A 19587-nucleotide genomic window follows, 5' to 3' on the forward strand; every position below is an offset into this window, starting at 1 on the left:
ATATAAAACGGCTTTATTTTACAGGGAACGGGTCGCCCCCTCATGAGTGCCGCGAACTTTCCAAAACCAGCTGTGTCCGGCAGTTGGCCACTAATAAATATGTTTACTTAATATAGTGATTTCAGCCAGTGCTCACGGCGCTTTACAAAGCATAAACAACATATTATTATTATTATTTTTTTTTTTTTTAAGCATAAACAACATGTCTGCCCTCCTGGGGCGATTCGCGCATGTAAAATACAATAATGACTGGAGACTTCATCTCACGTGAGTGAACATGAAACAGTTTGCATTAAAGTAGCCTATTAATTATTTCTTTAAATGGGTAGAACTTATTTGTTGAGGAACAAATTAATTTAAGTAATTGCAATGTACTCTACAAATGAAGTATGCTACATAGTGTGCACTACAAACGTATCAAATGCAAAGTGTGTATTACAAATCTTGTATGCACTGCAAAACTAGAATGCAACTATTAAAAGCTACTTAGACTTTTTATAGTAAAATAATAGATTTTGCACACACAGAGACACAAGTATTGACTGAAACATTTATTGCAGAAAATGGTGTTATTCAGGATTAAGGCATATGTCTTTCCTCATTTTCTTCATAATTTATCACCCGGGTGCAAGAACGCTGCATTGACAGTACAGATGAGCTTTTCTACTCGACCTTGTTCAAAAAAGCAGACAAAAATCACTCAACATATCAATCATTTTCGTAGGGAATAATGAAAGGAAACTTTTCCTTTGTTGTTCCACAGGTTTCACTAAACCCTTTATGACATGTATTAATTTCACATCCAAATACCATTATGGATTTATTATTTCCTTTGTATGTTTTATGCTTTAATCCACATCCGTATCTCTGTCACAGCTTTAGCCTTTTTATTGTTTGATTGGCTTGAAAAGACCTAGTAATAAACAGAATTATTTATCATCACAGAAACTTTAAAGCCTGCTAAAGTTTCAATAAGTGGTTGGACATTTCAGTCAGTTTATGAAGGTGAGGTGAAAGGTGAAGAGCATGTATATGGTTCAAGTGACTTATCAGGGCTGATGCAAATCAGAGTCTGGCCAAGAATTGCCATAAAATTCAAATTTGGAAGTATCCTAATTACTTTTAGTACACTAGCACACACAAATAACCATGCAGAATTTTTCTGGGAAGCAAGCTGGACGATAAATAGAAGGAACAAATACTGAGAATGGAATGCTTTACACTTCAGTTGTGAACACAGTTATTAATTAAATAAAAAATAGTTTTGTAGTAAACAAAAAAGATGTTAACATACAAATTGAATATTATGGTCATATTAAAAGAAAAACAATCCTTTCTTCATACAGAATACACACAAACGTAACAAAAACTTAATGCAAAAGACATGGTTAAGCCACTGGAGTCTGGTCATATCCAAAGTATTACCTTAACTGCATATAAATAGCAAGAATAGGAAATGTCAAGTGCATGGAGTGTCACTAAGCCACAGTAATATTCTTCTTCAGTTTAAATATAATATAAATGTGTGTTGGTAAGCTGCACTCATTTGAAATTAGCATAGTCAGAGTAGATGTCAACAAAATCTTGCACAACTCTGTAGCAGAAGTCATATTGTTCCTGAGAAGACAAATGAAAATACGTTGTATCATAATTCACACAATGATGTGACAGTCAAAAACCTAGTCATTCTGTATTATTTTAATATAATACTATTTTCCATATTGTAATATAATAGTGAAGCCATCAGATCTATAATTTCCATACTGTAATATATTAGTGAAGCCATGAGATCTATATAAATTATGTATAGTGTTTTACATTCTTACCACAGTTTGGACCATATGTGGTCTCTGAGTGCGTAAACTCTTCACGGTCTGAAATACATCTAGCAACCCCTCGGCTTTGACCCGCTCTAAGATGTTACTGAGGGCAATGAAGGTTCCGGTCCGACCAGCACCAGCACTGATGTCACATAAAATAATAAATACTTTTATGACAGGTTTCACAAACTTATGCAACAGTTTATACAAACATGTGCTTTTGAACAAAATAAAAGGCTCTGTGTGGGTGTGTGTGTGTGTATTCTTGTATACATGGTTTATGCGGACACAAATGTGTATAATGACATGGGTATTGCAATGTAAACATGGTTTATGAGGACACTTTCTGTGTCCTCATAAACCAAATGGCTTAAAAAACATACTAAATGTTGTTTTTATTTTTGAATTTCAAAAAATGCAGACAGTTTTCTGTGATGGGTAGGTTTAGGGGTAGGGGTAGTGTAGGGGGATAGAATACACAGTTTGTACAGTATAAAAACCATTACATCTATTGAAAGTCCCCGTAAACCACATATACAAGTATGTGTGTTTGTGTGTGTGTGTGGGACATTGTGTGTGAGGGAGAGATAGAGAGTGTGTGTACCTGCAATGCACCACTATAGGGTTGTTTCCAGATTGCTGTTGTTGTTTTTGCACTGCAGCAATAATGTCAATCATTCCCTTTCCGTCTGACGGGATTCCAATCTCTGGCCAACCATGGAAGTGGAACTGTCTGACTAGACGTGTCTGCTTCTCCTGCAAACAGGCCAATTTAGCCTCAGCGTGGGCAACAAATTTAGCACAATAAAGGACGCTCCTAAGTGAAGCGTATGATGGACCATAAAATGAACAAATTCACTGCATGTTTAACTCACTGATGCATATGACAGCAGCATGTCTCGAATGCTGAAAGTCTCACAAAGTGCGTCTCTCTTCAGCTCCAGTACATACTCTCCAAATGAAACGCTGCCCTCTGCTGGCCAGTAACGTACACACTTCTCCTGGAGTGAGAGTTGTTGGAAAGAAGTGAATGCTTGAATACTTCAGACATGGAAGTGTAACTGAACCATTTCTTTATGTTGATTGACATATAAATATAAACTGTTAAACTGTACCTGTTCTCTCTCTTTCAGCTCAGTCAGCATGACAATAGAGTGGCACTTCCTTTCCCATACCATGCGCCAGAAATCCTGCACAGTGTGAGCCAAAGGTGCCTGAGTTGCTATAAAGTAATCCTTTTGCCTATAACCCTGCAACGGTAAAACATAATGTTATAGGTACATTTGCCAGTGTTTTTTAATGATCTTAAATACATTTATTACAGTTTCTTTCAACTGCTTGCACACAAAATCCTTACTTGACACACAATTTCTGAAACCTGACACAAATACCAGAACCACACACCAAATCTGCAAAATCATACACTAATTCTTGGCCTTCGACTCAATTTCAATTTCGTAAAACACTTTTTGCAAAACAAAATTCTCTATGTAAACACACAAAAATCTAGCAGAAAGTATCTTGATTTCCTTTTTCAAACACAACCATTGTTGATGGTTGATGTATTTCTGGTTGATTTTCATGGTTGATGTATTTCTTTTCTTTCATACTGTGTAATACTGTATTCACAACCACAAATACTTACAGTAAAAAAAAAAAAAAAAAAAAAAGTTTGGTTTCAATCTCGCTTTCATGTTTACTGTGAATTTTTCAAAATCTCTCTGGCAATTACTTTCAGTCTTGTACAGAAATGTACATAGGAGCTCATGAAAGAAGAGCTTTAGGTTTTGAATAACTGTGTGTATATGATATTTCCAAAAATAGAATATTAAGGCAAAGGTGCTTGCATATTAAGACAAATGTTTGCTTTTGAGATGTATTTGTGATATTTTAATACAGTGCTTCATTTAGCAAGAGATGTGAGGCATTTTGTATTTTGTGTGTGCAATTCTTGGATTTGTGTGTAAAGTTTTGAAAAAAAAGAGGCAAAGTTTTGAAAATGTGTGTAAGCAGTTGAAAAAATTATTATTATTATTATTTTTTTATTCTAGGCCATTATTTGTTTGCAGGATGACATGTGGTCTTACAATAATAATAATAATTATTATTATAATAAATTATATAATTATACATCATCATTATTATAATTTTTCAATACTTTTACCTATACGTGTGCAAAATTTCTGTGTATTATTTTACTTTAAATGTCAATTTAAGTAGCTTTAAATAGATGCACACTAGTTTTGCAGTGCATACCAGATTTGTAATACACACTACTTTGCATTTGATATTGGTAATGCATAATATGTTTGTAGTGCACATCACGTAATAATAATAATAATCAAAAAAAATTATGAAATATATACTTACATCTATGAAAGATGCATTAATGTAGTCTGTGAATTCTTGCCCTCTTTTCATTGATAATATTACCCTGTTGAAGTCATCTGGTAACAAAAACAGGATAATGATTACAAGAAAGAAAGAAAGAAAGAAAGAAAGACAAAAGAAAGAACGAATGAAAGAAAAGAAAAAGAATAGAATAGAAGAGAAAAAAAAAAGCTAAAATGATAAATCTGTACATATTTTCTCACATGGGATGATCTGCAGTACTCTGTTTTTTCTCATGTTGGCAGGCAGATTTCCGGTTCTCATGTTCTCCTTCATTATGCGGACATTAGTCAATTTCTGAGGAGATTCCAAACAAAACGACATGTTAAAAAGAACACACTGTTATGTCAAAGCTATTCAATTTTGTCAATGTTCATAATAACTCATGAGATCTTTCCATACTCTTGCTTATCAAACCCTTTAACTGATGTGGTTCTTACTCTGAATTCTTCCTCCAGACCTACTCGGTCCATGTGTGTGTGCGTGTTGTGGAGTTTGTGGAGGTGGCCCTCCAAAGAAGCAATGTCTAACTCAGTGTCACCAAACAGGTAATGCTCCAAAAGTGCCTGGTAAATGAACGAATACTGCATCTGTGGGCGAGAGAGAGAGAGAGAGAGAGATCAGTGCCCAATCACTGCTGAAATGATGAGTCAAACACAGCAGAGGGACTGAGGAAAGTTCTTTACGTCTGTTTGAATGAGCTGACAGCGCTGCTTTCTTATTCTGGACACAAAGCCGAACACGTCCACCCTCCCTTCAGCGTGCATCATATCCATCATCGCGTCAATCACAATGAATGTCCCAGTCCTGCCAACCCCAGCACTACACAGAGAGAAAATGAGTCGTGAGATGTAAAGTAGGGCATGAAATGAGGGGTAATGAGATAATGTAGTCAAAACTGCAGGGTCTTTCCATTTGTGTTAATATCTTGGGCTAGATAATTATCTCAGTTCAATTAAATGTGGAATCAGTTTTATAATGCTGTGAACATTGCAGGTTCTTGCTGTATAGTGTATTAGACCTGAAAAAGTTACAGTTTTTCATTTCACTGCAAAAAGGGCCTTTTCACACTTTAACCAGTGGGAAAATCTGTTGTTCTGGCTGAGGTGTTAACAATCCCACAAGAGGGGGCCGTTTAACAGCTGAGCCTCAAGACATCTGTGTTGGTGGTTGTTTCTACATACTTTGCATTTCAGACTGTTTGTTATAGTTGAAATGTTCAGGGTTTCAAATGTGTTTTGGCCCATAAATAGTACTAAAATCACTAGCATAATGAAATGCACCCCAGTAGAGTGCAACAGTCCATAGGGAAAATGATTTTATTTGATTGAATTAATGGATTTAAACCTTTAAAGGCAGTCCTGTGTTCTCTGAGGTTGTTAATTGATGGTACATGCCATCAGTTTGCATCATTTCAACATATTTTTTAAAGAATTGTTTAAAGGTGCAGTAGGTGATCTGGAATGCTACCGTTAGCCTGCTAGCATTGAAAGCATACAATCCCACCCTCCCTGCAAATCCAAAGCCATGCCTCCTCTAAAACACATGAAGGCGCACACAAACACAGCTGCTCTCGGCAAAGCGTCACAAGAGACGGCGTTAAACTACCTCATGTCTCAAAGCTTGTACCTGACTGCTGCAGTACTGTTATAGGGGGATTTAACTCGGAGCTCGAGCCGAACCTCGGGTTCGAGCCTCCTTCGAGGACAGCAAGCCAAGTTTGTTTTACCATTAACCATTCAGACTGAATGGGCAGGCGAACTTGTGAAAATACATTCAGACCTTTTAACATAATGATTGCTATCTGGGTATGGAGAGACTTTCAACCAATATAACAAAAAATGTCCCTGTAGAGAATCACCTATTGCACCTTTAACAGCAGAATTTCTGTTGGAAAAACTACATTACCCATGATTCTGCAAAAAAACCTCCACCAATCAGAGAGTCCCATGAAGCACTGCAAATGATCACTCCATCTGCCATTTTTCGCTATTGTTCTTGCTTGCTTAACTAGTCTGATGATTCAGCTGTGCACAGATCCAGACGTTAATACTGCCTGCCCTTGTCTAATGCCTTGAACATGGGCTGGCATATGCAAATATTGGGGGCGTACATATTAATGATCCCGACTGTTACGTAACAGTCGGTGTTATGTTGAGATTCGCCTGTTTTCCGGAGGTCTTTTAAACAAATGAGATTTACACAAGAAGGAGGAAACAATGGTGTTTGAGACTCACTGTATGTCATTTCCATGTACTGAACTCTTGTTATTCAACTATGCCAAGGTAAATTCAATTTTTGATTCTAGGGCACCTTTAACAAAGACTTTTTAATGTCCCTATGGGAAAAAATGGCACTGAAAAAGTGGGGACACTGTTGCACTTTATAGATCTGATTGATTGTGTTCTGTAACATATTTATATTACAGTATACTTTTATTTTCTTAAGTCTTTAGATGTATATGTTAGAATAGCCCACAATCTTACCTGCAGTGCACTATGATTGGTCCAGCATGGGCAGGGTTGACAATCTTGACTTTCTTTAGGAACTTTAGCATGCCAATAGGGGAGAGGGGTACACCAAAATCAGGCCAGCTGGTGAAATGCAGCTGAGTGACCAATCTTGGAGGTCTGCAGCCATCAGCAGCATGCTGCAAAATCACACCAACTTGTCAGTCAGTTGTGGCCTTACTGATTCCACAAGAGTGTAAAATATTCTGGACTACTAAATGGCATGTCAAGGGAATTTGTGTACTAGTATATGAGTATAGTATACAGAGCATTTGAACAATGATGCTAGATGCTGTAGTGTTTCTTAGGGAAATGGTCACTCACATGCTGCACACAGAACTTCCTGATTGTGTAGTCCACCAACACTGTGACATCTTCCATTGCCACCCTCACACAGCCATAGATCCAGCAGCCCTGCTCAGGCCAGTACTGATAGCATTTTTCCTGCATTTCACACATACAAATCACAGATTTTGATTTTACTAATACTTTGTTTGATCAAATACTTGATTGTTGCAAAATATTGGGCTTGTTTTGAATTTCTTTTTTATATGGATCCTTTTTATATGAGTTTTAGGCCAAGATCTTCTGTGCTACTTTACATGTTAAACTCTCATAAAGTCTGTCTGGTGTGACTTTGTGATATCTTCTCTTACCTCTTTTCGCTCTCTTGTGTTGGTCAACATGACTATAGTTGTAGATTTCTGCTCCCAAACCATTCTCCAGAAATCTCCTACTGTTTCTGGTTTGGGGCCTGAAAATTGAAATTCAAAAGGGAGATGAAGCAAAGGTCATTAAAGGGGAGAAAAAAATCATTTAATTGATTACATTACCTGGTAATTTTTAGTAATTACAACTGAGAAGAGGGAAAAAATTGCATACCTTGAGCTGCAATAAATTTGTTTTTTTCTCTGTAGCCCTATAGGAATGGTAAATTATTAAACATGATACTTGAAAAAAAAGTAAGAGTAGTATACTATAGGTCAAGATATAAGGAAACATAGGCACAATAGCAATATTTTATATACTAAAATTAGATCACAGATTCCAGTAATTTAATTAGGACCTACAATATTATTTCAAAAGCACTGAGAAAGTACTCACATCTATATAAGAGGCATTTATGTAATCTGAGCCCAAATATCCATCTATATGTGAAAGAAGCACTCTTGAGTGGTCATCTGTGAAGGAAATATACAGATGTTTTATTAAACTCTAGGAACAACGTCTTCCATCCAAATCCTAACAGTTACTATTGTATTGTGTTACTATTAAAAATTATACTAAACTTAACACAAAACAAGCTCTTCCACAGTGTTTGGAAAGTTTTCAAGTGTGTCTATGAAAGAGTGAGGAACATTTACAGGGCAGAATATTGGGATATCTGTTCTTTTCTCTGTTCTCCTCTCTGCTTGCCTCTTCAAAGGTACCACAGCCAAAACCGCAAGGCAAAGACTGTAAAAGAGAAACAGCGGAAAAAAAAGAAACAATACGTGAGTATAAGGAAACAATATCGAGTGAGAGTGCATGTGGAGAATGATAAAGTTTGTGTGTGTCTAAGATCTTACATTAAATTCCTCTCTGAACAGTTTGCCATCATCTGCCATGCGTAGGCGAAACTCTTCCTCCAGGGAGTCTAGCGGGATGGGGAAATAACGCTTTGATGGAGAGGGTGATCTGGGGAGGAGCACCACCGTTTGTTCTGACAGAGAGAGAAGAAGAAAAATATAGAGGGTCAAAGAGAGATATTCTCTTACTGTTTCTGTTTTATATCTCTCAAAGAAAGGCAAGTTCTAAAAATGTTGGTCTAAAAATATAGACTTAATGCCAAAAAAACAGACAAATCAACACTTACCTTGATCTTCCAAAAAACCATTTGGCAACTTCTTGTCAACCGAGGCGACAAGATCCTTCCTTTGCTCTCTAAACCTAAGACATTTTGAAGTAAGACATTTACAGAGAGATAAAACAAAAATTTTAAAATGACTGAAAGTTCACAATACACACCAAAATCTAAAGTTTTTTCTCATGGGAGATTGTTTTGTTCTCTGATTCCTCAGAGCAGCTGAGAGAGAATGACTCACTAACACACCATCACAACTGCTTTCACATTTCACTACACATGCAGCTGCTGCTGAAGCAACTCGGCAGGGTCATAAACACACACACACACACACACACACACACACACACACACACACACACACACTTAAAAGCTGAAAAGACAGCGACAACTAATTAGGCTGTAGGCTGATTCCCTCAAAAAGTGTAAACACTGTATGTACTGGCTGTTTGGTTCTATCTTTCAAAACATTGCTCTGTTTGTTTGATCTCAACCAATGATGTGAGTTTGGGGGCGGGACTATCTGTTGGACCAACCAGTGGCCGACAGGGGAAGTGTCAGGAAACCTGTGTGAAAAACGGTCATTATTTTTGCAATTCCGTTTGGAGGCCCAGAAAGTATACACTTCACTTTTAACAAATAGTGTGAGTAATATAAAATAATAATGTATTATAAATAGCATATTTGAGTATTTTACTTCTAGGAAATGTTACAAGACTAAAATGTATTGTACATTTATGCTCTTGGCAAAAGAATCTAACAAAATATTTAAGATTGAGGGTATTAAAGTATTGAAAACAGTTGTGCTGCTTAATATTTTGGTGGAAACCATGATGCATTTTTTCAGAATTCATTAGTTCAAAAGAAAATAGCATATATTTTAAATATTATATTATATATTATAAATGTCTTTACTGTCACTTTTAAATGGAATTTAATGTGTCCTTGCTTAATAAAAGTATTAATTTCCTACAAAAAATATTCTTACTGACCCCAAACTTTTGAACAGTAGTGTATACTACAGGATAGATTTGAAACTATGCAGTGTAGAGATGTAGAAAAGACAGAGAGGAAATGAATCTTTAAGAGTTATGATTAACATTATATTTAAAAATAGTGAGTTGCTCCACCATTGAGTGGTAAGGATAACGGAATTTTCATGTAGAGAGAACAGGTGCCTACAAACAGGTATTCGTACTAGCTGGTGTGAAAGGTTTAATGAAGGACTGGAAGTACAGTAGCAGGGGGTTATGCTATTGGCAACACTGTAGGCCAGACTAGAAGATACTAGAACTGGGTACAGTAGGGGTCAAGAAAAGAGCTGTTCACTCATATATATTTCATTGTATCTATGCACTGTATAATGTATTTTTTGTTTCAAAAATAATGTTTTGGGGATGTGTATTTTCTTACCTCAGAATGTAGGCGATGAGGAGAAGAAAGATGACGAGAAGGAGAGAGGTGACAAGGCCAGAGGCTAAGACATGTGAGCCCTGAGGCGCTGGAGACTCTGAACAAAGAGAAAGAAAGACAACTGAGTGAGGTAAGATTCTCCACAGGAAATCTGCAGACTTGTTCTAAGAAGGAAAAGCCACAGAATTCAGCAGAATGGATTCAAACTGGATAAATTGTGTCAAAAATTTACTTTAATTGGCAGCCGAAAACATCTTCGTATTTCAAAATGTGACACTTTCCAATTCCAAGCATTCCAATTCTGTGGGTACAGGTTACGAGTGGTCTTGTTTTTAAATAATTTTGAGTAAAAAAAAAAAAAAAAAACATCTGGAGATGATATACCTGTGGTCAGGTTTCCATGAGAGGAACTGTTTGAAATGATAGCTGCTGAAACTAGAAACAGGACCATCATGGCTACACATAAAGAGAGAAAACCACAAACAATCAGGTATTTGTGAGTGTCCAGATGACAGATTAAAAAACTGACAATTGACAATTGAGTTGAAAAGATATATTTTTACAAAGATTACAAAATGTCATTTGAAAATGTACATTTCAGAACAAATGACTTTGAGAGAATTCTGCAGAGCTTAGATAATCTCAAATGTGCAAAAGCTTCACAAGAGATTCAATTAACCTATATTAAAACCATCAATCTTCTTCTCATGCATTCAGTGAAAATCTTCCCTCTACATGAGCAAATCTAAAATTAATTTCAATTAATGGTCCAGAGAGTAACAGCCTCTAGAGATACTGTACCATCTACCACACACAACCAGCAGCAACTGAGAAACTCTGAAAGTAGGACAAGGCTTTTTACTCTAGATATGATCACACTTTTATATCTAAAAAGGTATTGTGTGAAAGTGAGTGCTGTCAAATCAATTTAAATCGATTAATTGCAATTAATCACATCTAACATAAAAGTTTGTGTGTGTGTATATATATATATATATATATACGTCTTAGGGCTGGGTATTGACACAATTTTCACGATTTGATTCGATTTCTATTCGCATGCTTGCAATTCGATTCGATTACGATTCGATATCGATTATTTTGAATGTAGTATATCAGTATATCTTTCAACTAATGCTGTAAACAGCACATGGGAGTCAGTTGGTACTACTTTACTATAATATTGAAGGTTAAAATTAACTAGGTACAAATATGCCTAAAGATACGCTGTATACGGCATCTAAACAGAAACACTTTGGTTTCCAGAACAAGGGAGCCAAATCTGAGAACTAAAACCATTGAGTTAATCCATCCTGGTGTTTTTTATAATAAATAAAGTTTAGAATTACATAATCATATTTCTACTCCAATTCGTTTTTTTGAAATATAAACATTTAAATCGTGGCTGTCATAACTTATTTATTCAAACATGCATTAAATATTGAAGAACATTATAATGATTATAATGTAACGGTGCATAGCTATATCAGAATGCTGCTTTCTAGAGTTAACTTTTCTAGCTGACTAATGAGTTTATGGCCACTGAATATGTTTTTCTGAGGTAAATGTGACGTTACGTGACATTGTTTACAAGCTGTTTTATTGACGTCTTTATTGAGACATGATATGGATTTCGGTAAGATGTACTGTGCATTTTAACATACCTTCAGATGTTTATTCATGTTTATTTCGCGTTGTAACTGGTATTAAAGCGGAGGAGAGGATGTTCACATGCGCTCCGCGCTGCCGCTTCTCTTTAACTGAGGCGAAAAAGCGATCTGTCACGTCACATTAAACAGCGCCAAAACGGTATTTATTTTTTTGAATCTCATAATAAGATGGACGTCATTTGAAATCTGAGACTTTGCTTCATATCAAAATTAACAAAGCACAAAGATTATTGCGATTTATTGGATGGGAGGCGCGCTACATGTTCTGTTCATTCATCAACTGAAAACAGACTAGACTAATCGATTCTTGGGATTTAAGAATCGATATCGGTTCGTAAAAATGAGAATCGATTAAAATCGGGGAATCGATATTTTTTACCCAGCCCTATATATATATATATATATATATATATATATATATATATATACACACACACACACACACACACTTTTTTGTTAGATGCGATTAATCGATTTGACAGCACTATTAGAAATACATCTCACAAATGTTAATTTCTGTAATGTGATGTAGCTATATAGTGGGGTTAAAAAGATAACACTGAAAATATAATTTGTAAAAATGTACAAAAAAATCATAATGTCAAATGAATATGAAATGTTTCAGATTCTGCTCTATTTCTAGGTCACTGATCAAATTTGTGACCATGATCATGTAAACTTTGTATAGAAGGTCAGAAGTTCAAGTTATTTCACACTTTTGGACCCCACTATATTTTTAAATGCCTTCCCAAAAGAATAAGACAAATAAAAAAATGTCTCAAAATAATATTTGAAATATGCTTTTGTGGTAAATATTTGTGGTTAGATTTTTTCCCCCCGGCTTTTAAGGGGGTGGGGATAAGACACCTCTACATTTATAGATGTCCAACCTGTGAGAAATCACCCCAGACAGCAAATCTGTCACATAACCTGTATGCCTGATCCCCTGTGACATTTTCAGAGAGATTTCAGATATTAATCCTTTCAAAAGCTGGAGTAGAAAATCTACCTGCCACCAAACGTCTATAAACTCTGTCTATAGAGATTAGAAAAGACGAGATGAAGGATTAATGCAGCCTTACACAAAAGTGTACTCACAAATGTGAAATATGTCTCACACCAAGGCAACGTCTCAGTCCATAGCTTTCAAGAGAGGAGACATTAATTATTATGATACTTTTCCAGAAGGTCTCCAGGAGTCATGATATCTGGGAGGGCACTTCTGTCCTTCAATAATGTATGAGTTCAGGTTTTTTCATTGTTCTCTCTGGGTGGACTATCCTTAGATAGCCACTGCCTGCAAAGAACAAGACATAAGGATACATTAGAAAAGGGGAATTGTCTTTTTTTAAAACCTCATAAAATGTGTACGACATGCAGAGGAAGTTGTGGATGGAGGGAGAGAGAAACCAAAAGATCTACTTTAAATCTGTCCTCTAGCATTGTGTTAGTTGATTTTTCACACCGAAATCCCTTTGAGAAGATCTGCTTCTACTAAAAAAATGTTTTTTGTAGTCAAGCATGTCAAACCTTATCCATACCTTTATCATTTACCTTTAGAATATTATTCCTAGTCTATTGTATTGCTTTTAACCAGTGATGCTGTAATGCAGCATTTAACTCCAGTCATGCAGCAGCTGTAAATAACCATTTCATACATATTTATACCACAGTAACCTCAAGGATGAGAAGGGGCCCACCCATAAGAATTTTAGCAACAACACTGGTTATAATATACTGTGTAAAACTGGGTCAGTCACTGTTGGTCATCTCAGGACCCTGACCAGATCACATGAAAGCAAATCAAATCAGGAACATTGTCAATCAAAACTAAGTGACGGTTAATAAGGCTCTAGCTGCACTAAAAACCAACATTATTTTTACATGTACCATTATTGTGACTCATGACAGTGTCTAGCCATTTATTAAATGCAAACGTTAAATTAAGGTTAATTTAGTATATATCTGGTTACAGTCAATACTTTATCTTATCCATTAAGTACACTTTCAAATGTAAAGTTAGATGGTAAATTAGATGAGAAGGTGAATAAATTGTACTAAATAGAATATGTGCATCATCAAACCTTTATTCAAGACATGTAACCATACTTTGTTTTATTTTTTCACGGTCTTCCTCTAAGAGCTGATTGTGGATTACACTGCTCAGTCGATATAAAGGATTCCACAGCTGAGGTAGTCTGGAAGCTGTTGTTAATGTATGAGTCAGTGGCCTTCATGAAAAAATTCTCATGAAAAAATCATGCAGACAACACCAAATGAAACAGTGAGTCACCAGAAAGATGAAACAACATACTGACACACTACAAGAAACAAGCAGCATCTCAAGCAGTAAAACCTGATCTGACTGTCAATACAAGCTATGACCTTGAGAAGTGCAAGTTGCTGCACTATGCAGATTTTTCTCATATGGAAATTGAATGCATATTGTTGGTGCAATGTGAGAGAGCCTCTGCTTCATTTCTTTATGTATAATGTTTGATAATATACACAGCCAGCCAAAAAAAAAAAAAAACGTGTTTGGATTTAAATAGACATATAGAAATAGAGTCTATGATTGAATCATTATTTTAGTGATTATTATGTTTATAGCTCAGTGTATATTTGGCAAAAGTTCTTCTAACCCTAATGGATGGAGTCTGTAGCTTTTCATTTCTTAAACAACCTTGTAGGAATCATATCATGGCCAATTGGCCATGTTCCAGGATGACAAAGCCAAGATTCGTCAGACTCAAATTGTGGAAGAATGGTTTGAAGGGAGTATAAAGAATCAATTCACATGAGTGAACACATGAATTGGCACCTCTGAGTCTAGACCTTAAATTCACTGAAAGTCTTTGTGGTGTGCTGGAGTAGACTTTACAGAGTGCTTGACTCTTGCATTGTCGATACAAGATCTTAATCAAAAATTGATGTACCTCTATTTTGGAAATAAATGTTGTGATGTTATTTCCATTAAAAGCTGCATCAATTTTTGGTCAAGGTCTTGTAAAGTCAACCCATCTCCAGCACATCCTAAAGACTTTCAAAGAATTTAAGGTCTGGACTCAGAGGCGCCAATTCATATGTGAAAGTGAATCTTCATGTTCTCTGCCTGTGGTAATGGGGGTCTTTAGATCTACAGCCAGGATGTTGCCTCCTGTTCCACCCTTAACTGATTGTTGCGTATAGTGCATTAAGACTTTTTGCTTTTCAAGACATTAAAAAATAACATCATACAAAATAGAATCATATTCGAATAGAGATTACAATTTTTGTCCACTGTCAAATCCAGGATTGTAAGCAAATCAAAGCAAATATAAAGGCTAAAGTTTTGTGTATTTTATGTACAGAGAAGAGTGTCTTAGTCTAGCATTTGTCATTGAGTCATAGCTAATACTGTCTTAAATATCCTGTGCTTGGCACTCCATCTTTAATAACATGAGATTTTGGCTAAATGACAGAAAAAAACAACATAGTGCCGACATGTAAACAGTAAACTTTAAAACCTTCAAGTTGATGAAAACATAATGCGATGCACTTACTGCCTCAAGTTTTTTAATGTTGGACAAAACACATATGTCCAAAAAATGTTTCCATTTCCTGAAAAGTAGCATTTTTGGAGATACCAAGTTTCTGCCCGACAGCGACTAGCATACGGCTGTAATTTTCGAATGCTGTGCGCATCCCAAAAATCAATGCGTTAATTTTCATTTATAACATTAATTGTTAAACTCTCTGAGCAGAGATTATATGGATTTCCAGTGGAATGAGATAAGTGTAGGTCCAAGTAATTTTTTCAGACACAGGAAACAGATGGATGAAGGTGGTAGTATAGCTGCATATGGAGAGATGCTGACCAGCACACAGAAGGCTGACTCTGCACATATGACTGACCTCTATGGCAGAATGTGACTGCCAGTGTTTATTTTCAACTTTGAGAGAGATGCATTTAATGCAGAACAAATGCAAATGCTCATGCATAGTAAAAATCCTCTTTCACAAGCAATGAGAGCTTCTACTTCTTTTAATTTCTTATGTGCATTGCATTACCAGCTTATGACTTATAGTCTATAAATGATATATATCTAAAATTCACTTAACCTTCACAAATGTGTTTCACCCCATCAGTAACATACAACTCCTAAATCGATATAGACCGAAAATCTATAATCTTGGCTGAATTTCTAGAAGTAAAATGATTTGTAACAACTTCACATTACTCCCATGCAATCGAATGCCCTATAATTAGATTAGATCAATTAGAGACCTGAAACATAATCACTTCAGTGGAAGAGGTCAAAGGCATTTGTTTCTTGTGAAATATCTACTACCTGAGTTACATTATGGAACCATAACAGACAATAATCAAGACTCCAGTAAAGTCTTTTACATCTGCCATTTTGTTTATAATGACCTCTTGGCCTTGGCAGCTACGAGGGTGTTAAACCCGAAGTGTTTACCAACATCTTAAGCTTTCAGATTAGAGTGCTGTGCATAAGTAATTATGAAATTAATCTTCATGTAAATGCATGTTGCTTTAATCCTTCCGGCTGTGCTTTCTCTCTCTCTCTCTCTCTCTCTCTCTCTCTCTCTATTAGAAACAAGGTCACATTACACCAATTGTTATATGTACTGCATAACCTTCAAGAAAATGCATCTGTAAATATGCTAATGTTATTATAAAACTTTTACTATTTTTCTAGATGTATATATAGTGATAATAGGATTTAATACACAGTATGCTATCTATAGAATGATTTTGAGTCTTAAAACAGCTTTGGTTTAATCTCTGAGGGGGAAAAGCTGGAAAATATTTAGATGGAAGAGAAATACAGAAGGTTTTGTGACAAAAGATGTTTGTAAAATTGTTATCAATGAACAATCAATACTTTGAAAACAAACTATTTTTATAGTGGATGTGAGGTTTTATAGCCTGTAGAGCACAGTGGTTCTCAAAAATGGATCGTAGGTCTGTTTTGATCATTTTAAAAAGTGAGGAGAAAAGCTTGCTTTATCTTTTGTTGTTGATAACAAAGGCTGTTAAAAGTACTGGAATTGAAGAGACATTTGTGCATGTTCCTATTCACTTTATGTCAATAATTTTGCATGACAATATTTTAATGTTTCATTTAAAGGACATTTCTGTTTTCTTTATTAAAATGTGTAGTACAATTTTGATACTGCTTTAAAGGGATAGTTCACCCATAAATGAATTGTATTTATTTTTCCTACTATGGTAGTAAATGGGGGGCGGGATCTGTTTGGTTACTGACATTCTTAAAAAAATCTTCCTTTGTGTTCAGCACAAATTCATACAGGTTTGGAACTACTTGAGGGTGAGTAAATGATTTTTCAGAATTTTCATTTTTGGGTGAACTATCCCTTTAACACTGCCTGCAATTTTAACAGCAAACTAAGCGTACAGTGTACCCCCATAGATTTGACCTAACCCTTAATAATTACTTTTGGTGGTTTATCCTAATGGATACTGGTTGATCGAATCATATATTTGTGACTTGATTAATTTAATTTACATTTAAGTTAATTTATGCCTGTAAACATTTGAAGCAACTGGATCAAGAATGAAGAGGAGTATGCCAATACCAATAGCATCACTTGTCAGCATCACTCTCTCCCTCGCCCTCAGGGCAAAATCTATCAGCCCTTTTTTCCAAACCTCACATCCACACTAACAGGCTCATGACAATTGCCTTGTGCAACTTTTTATGTTCCATTAAATATGCATAAAGGAATAACCCCAACAGAAGAAACAAAAAGTTCAGTCAGCTGTTTTTATCCATATATTAGTGTAAAGGATGCTGATCCAATAATGCAATAACACTAGAGAGAGCGCTGATATTCTCCCTCCCTGTTTAACCCTTTAAAGTGCAGGAACAGAATTAATTGAATTGAAAATTAAACAGAATTAGTTTGCTGATATTTTCCAGCACTTTAGAACTGTGTTTTATGTGGTTCTCCAAAAAAAATTAATTTCACTTTATTTTAACTTTTCTTTTAATTTTATTTAAAAAAAAAAATAATAAACATTTAGTAAAGATATCATGATTCTGCTATGTTATTTTTAGATCAAGATTTTTATGGCATATTTTAGTTTCCTGACCCAAGACTTGTAGGGACCCCTACCAGGGACCCCCCTTTTCAACACTGCATCGGTACACTGTATCCATTTAAAGGTTAATCTCTGTCTGTGCACGAGCTGCCTACAACATTTTTGAACATCATAGGCGTGTGCAACATTTTTGGGCATCATAGGTTGCGGTACAAGGCAGCTGAAAAAAAAATCTTGTCTAGACAGGCAGCTTACTAGGTTTGAAACACAACCCACTGACTCCTGTTCCTTATGAACAAATCTGAAATTACTAAATCTGAAGTAATTACCTGCAGAGTAAACACGCAAAACGTGTTCATAAAACCTCGTGTTTACACGTTATGCGAGTAAACGGCAAATGGGCGACGCTGAGAGAATGAATTATTTTGAACTCATCAGCAGCACAGACGTGATCGAGGCCGTTTTAAAACATGTTTCCTTTAACCGTATAGATAGCCTAACTAATGCATGCTTTACCGTCGAGCGAAGAAAAGCTACGCAAACGACAAATTACTTAAAACCATCTATTTTGAAAAGTAATAACTGCAATATTACCAGTATGATGTCCAGGTCCATGTAAAGTCTCGGTAAAATCCAGTGCTCAGTGTTGATGGTTATTGAGGATGCTGTGCAGAATGGTGTCTGTCTGTGGTCCCTCCTCTACGAGCGCCGGTGCCTTGTGATGATGATGATGCGCCGCCGGTGCGTCACCCTCATTTATGCTGAAAAAATCCATCTACATGTACTCTCTAGACACTGAACTTTATTTTTGCAGCTAAATATTTGGTTTAAAAAAGTCGAATAGTACAATAAAAGGAATGGATGTCAGATTTGTAAAATAAAAAAAAAAAAAAAAAAAGTTAAATTTATATGAAGAAATTAGAAAAAATCTTTTTGAGCAAAAACAACAGACTATTCAATTTTTTCCATCACTTTATTCTGCATGAAGACAAATGTATAACTATAGATGGAGTGATGGATGGATGTGAATGTGTATGACATCCAGAGTGCCATTTTATTTTGGTAAATGTCTATGAATTCAATAATATATCTATAAACATTAGTATTCATTTTATTAAGCCTAGCATACATTTAACAACATTATGAAGGCAGATAATCATGCTGTGACTAAATACTGGAAATTGGAAAAAGCATTGATCCTGTCCTGTTATGTTTGTGCCAGTAGGCTCAGTTAACAGATGTGTTCTGTGTATTATTATAATGCTGAACAGTCCATCCATCAGACATTTTGGTGAAGAATAGTTTGAAGAAACTATTTAGAGGCTGATATGTTAGGCTATTTTGTTTCATTTTAGATCCAACACTGTCGGGTAGCCTATGTCTTTTTCTATGGCCTATTAAAGGGTTAGTTCACCCAAAAATAAAAAATAATGTCATTTATTACTCACCCTCATGTCGTTCTACACGCGTAAGGCCTTCATTCATCTTCGGAACACAAATTAAGATATTTTTGATTAAATCTGATGGCTCAGTGAGGCCTGCATAGCCAGCAATGACATTTCCTCTCTCAAGATCTATAAATACTAAAAACATATTTAAAACAGTTCATGTGAGTTCAGTAGTTCTACCTTAATATTATAAAGCGACGAGAATACTTTTTGTGCGCCAAAAAAACAAAATAAAACTCGGATCTCCTATCAAACGGCTAAACTGCTGAAATCACGTGACTTTGGCGCTCCGAGTCACTGATTCGATTCGTAAAGCTCCGAAGCAGTGTTTTGAAATCGGCCCATCGCTATATTGTTGAAAAGTCGTTATTTTGCTTTTTTGTCGCACAAAAATATTCTCGTCGCTTTATAATATTAAGGTA

The 19587-nt window shown here is 35.6% G+C and overlaps 1 protein-coding gene across 2 annotated transcripts; it reads right to left on the minus strand.

The window, feature by feature from the left end:
* Window positions 1-536: 536 nt before the first annotated feature.
* ptpreb (protein tyrosine phosphatase receptor type Eb) lies at window positions 537-18450 on the minus strand. Of its 2 annotated transcripts, XM_051869052.1 has the most exons (21): window positions 18312-18450; window positions 12746-12944; window positions 10362-10433; window positions 9978-10074; window positions 8577-8650; window positions 8290-8423; window positions 8086-8176; window positions 7826-7902; window positions 7604-7640; window positions 7378-7475; window positions 7046-7165; window positions 6698-6861; window positions 4898-5033; window positions 4652-4801; window positions 4415-4508; window positions 4191-4267; window positions 2936-3070; window positions 2696-2821; window positions 2425-2576; window positions 1827-1962; window positions 537-1617 (listed from the first exon to the last, which is right to left on the minus strand). In XM_051869052.1, exons 3-21 carry the CDS (start codon window positions 10429-10431, stop codon window positions 1543-1545), a joined length of 2043 nt encoding a protein of 680 aa, XP_051725012.1. In that variant the 5' UTR covers window positions 10432-10433; window positions 12746-12944; window positions 18312-18450; the 3' UTR covers window positions 537-1542. The 2 variants fall into 2 exon arrangements, with proteins under 2 accessions (XP_051725012.1, XP_051725013.1); XM_051869053.1 differs by lacking the exons at window positions 9978-10074; window positions 10362-10433; window positions 12746-12944; window positions 18312-18450 and adding an exon at window positions 8729-9039.
* Window positions 18451-19587: the final 1137 nt, after the last annotated feature.

Source organism: Ctenopharyngodon idella, chromosome 17 (assembly GCF_019924925.1).
Source record: "Ctenopharyngodon idella isolate HZGC_01 chromosome 17, HZGC01, whole genome shotgun sequence".
In the NCBI taxonomy this organism is placed as follows: domain Eukaryota; kingdom Metazoa; phylum Chordata; class Actinopteri; order Cypriniformes; family Xenocyprididae; genus Ctenopharyngodon; species Ctenopharyngodon idella.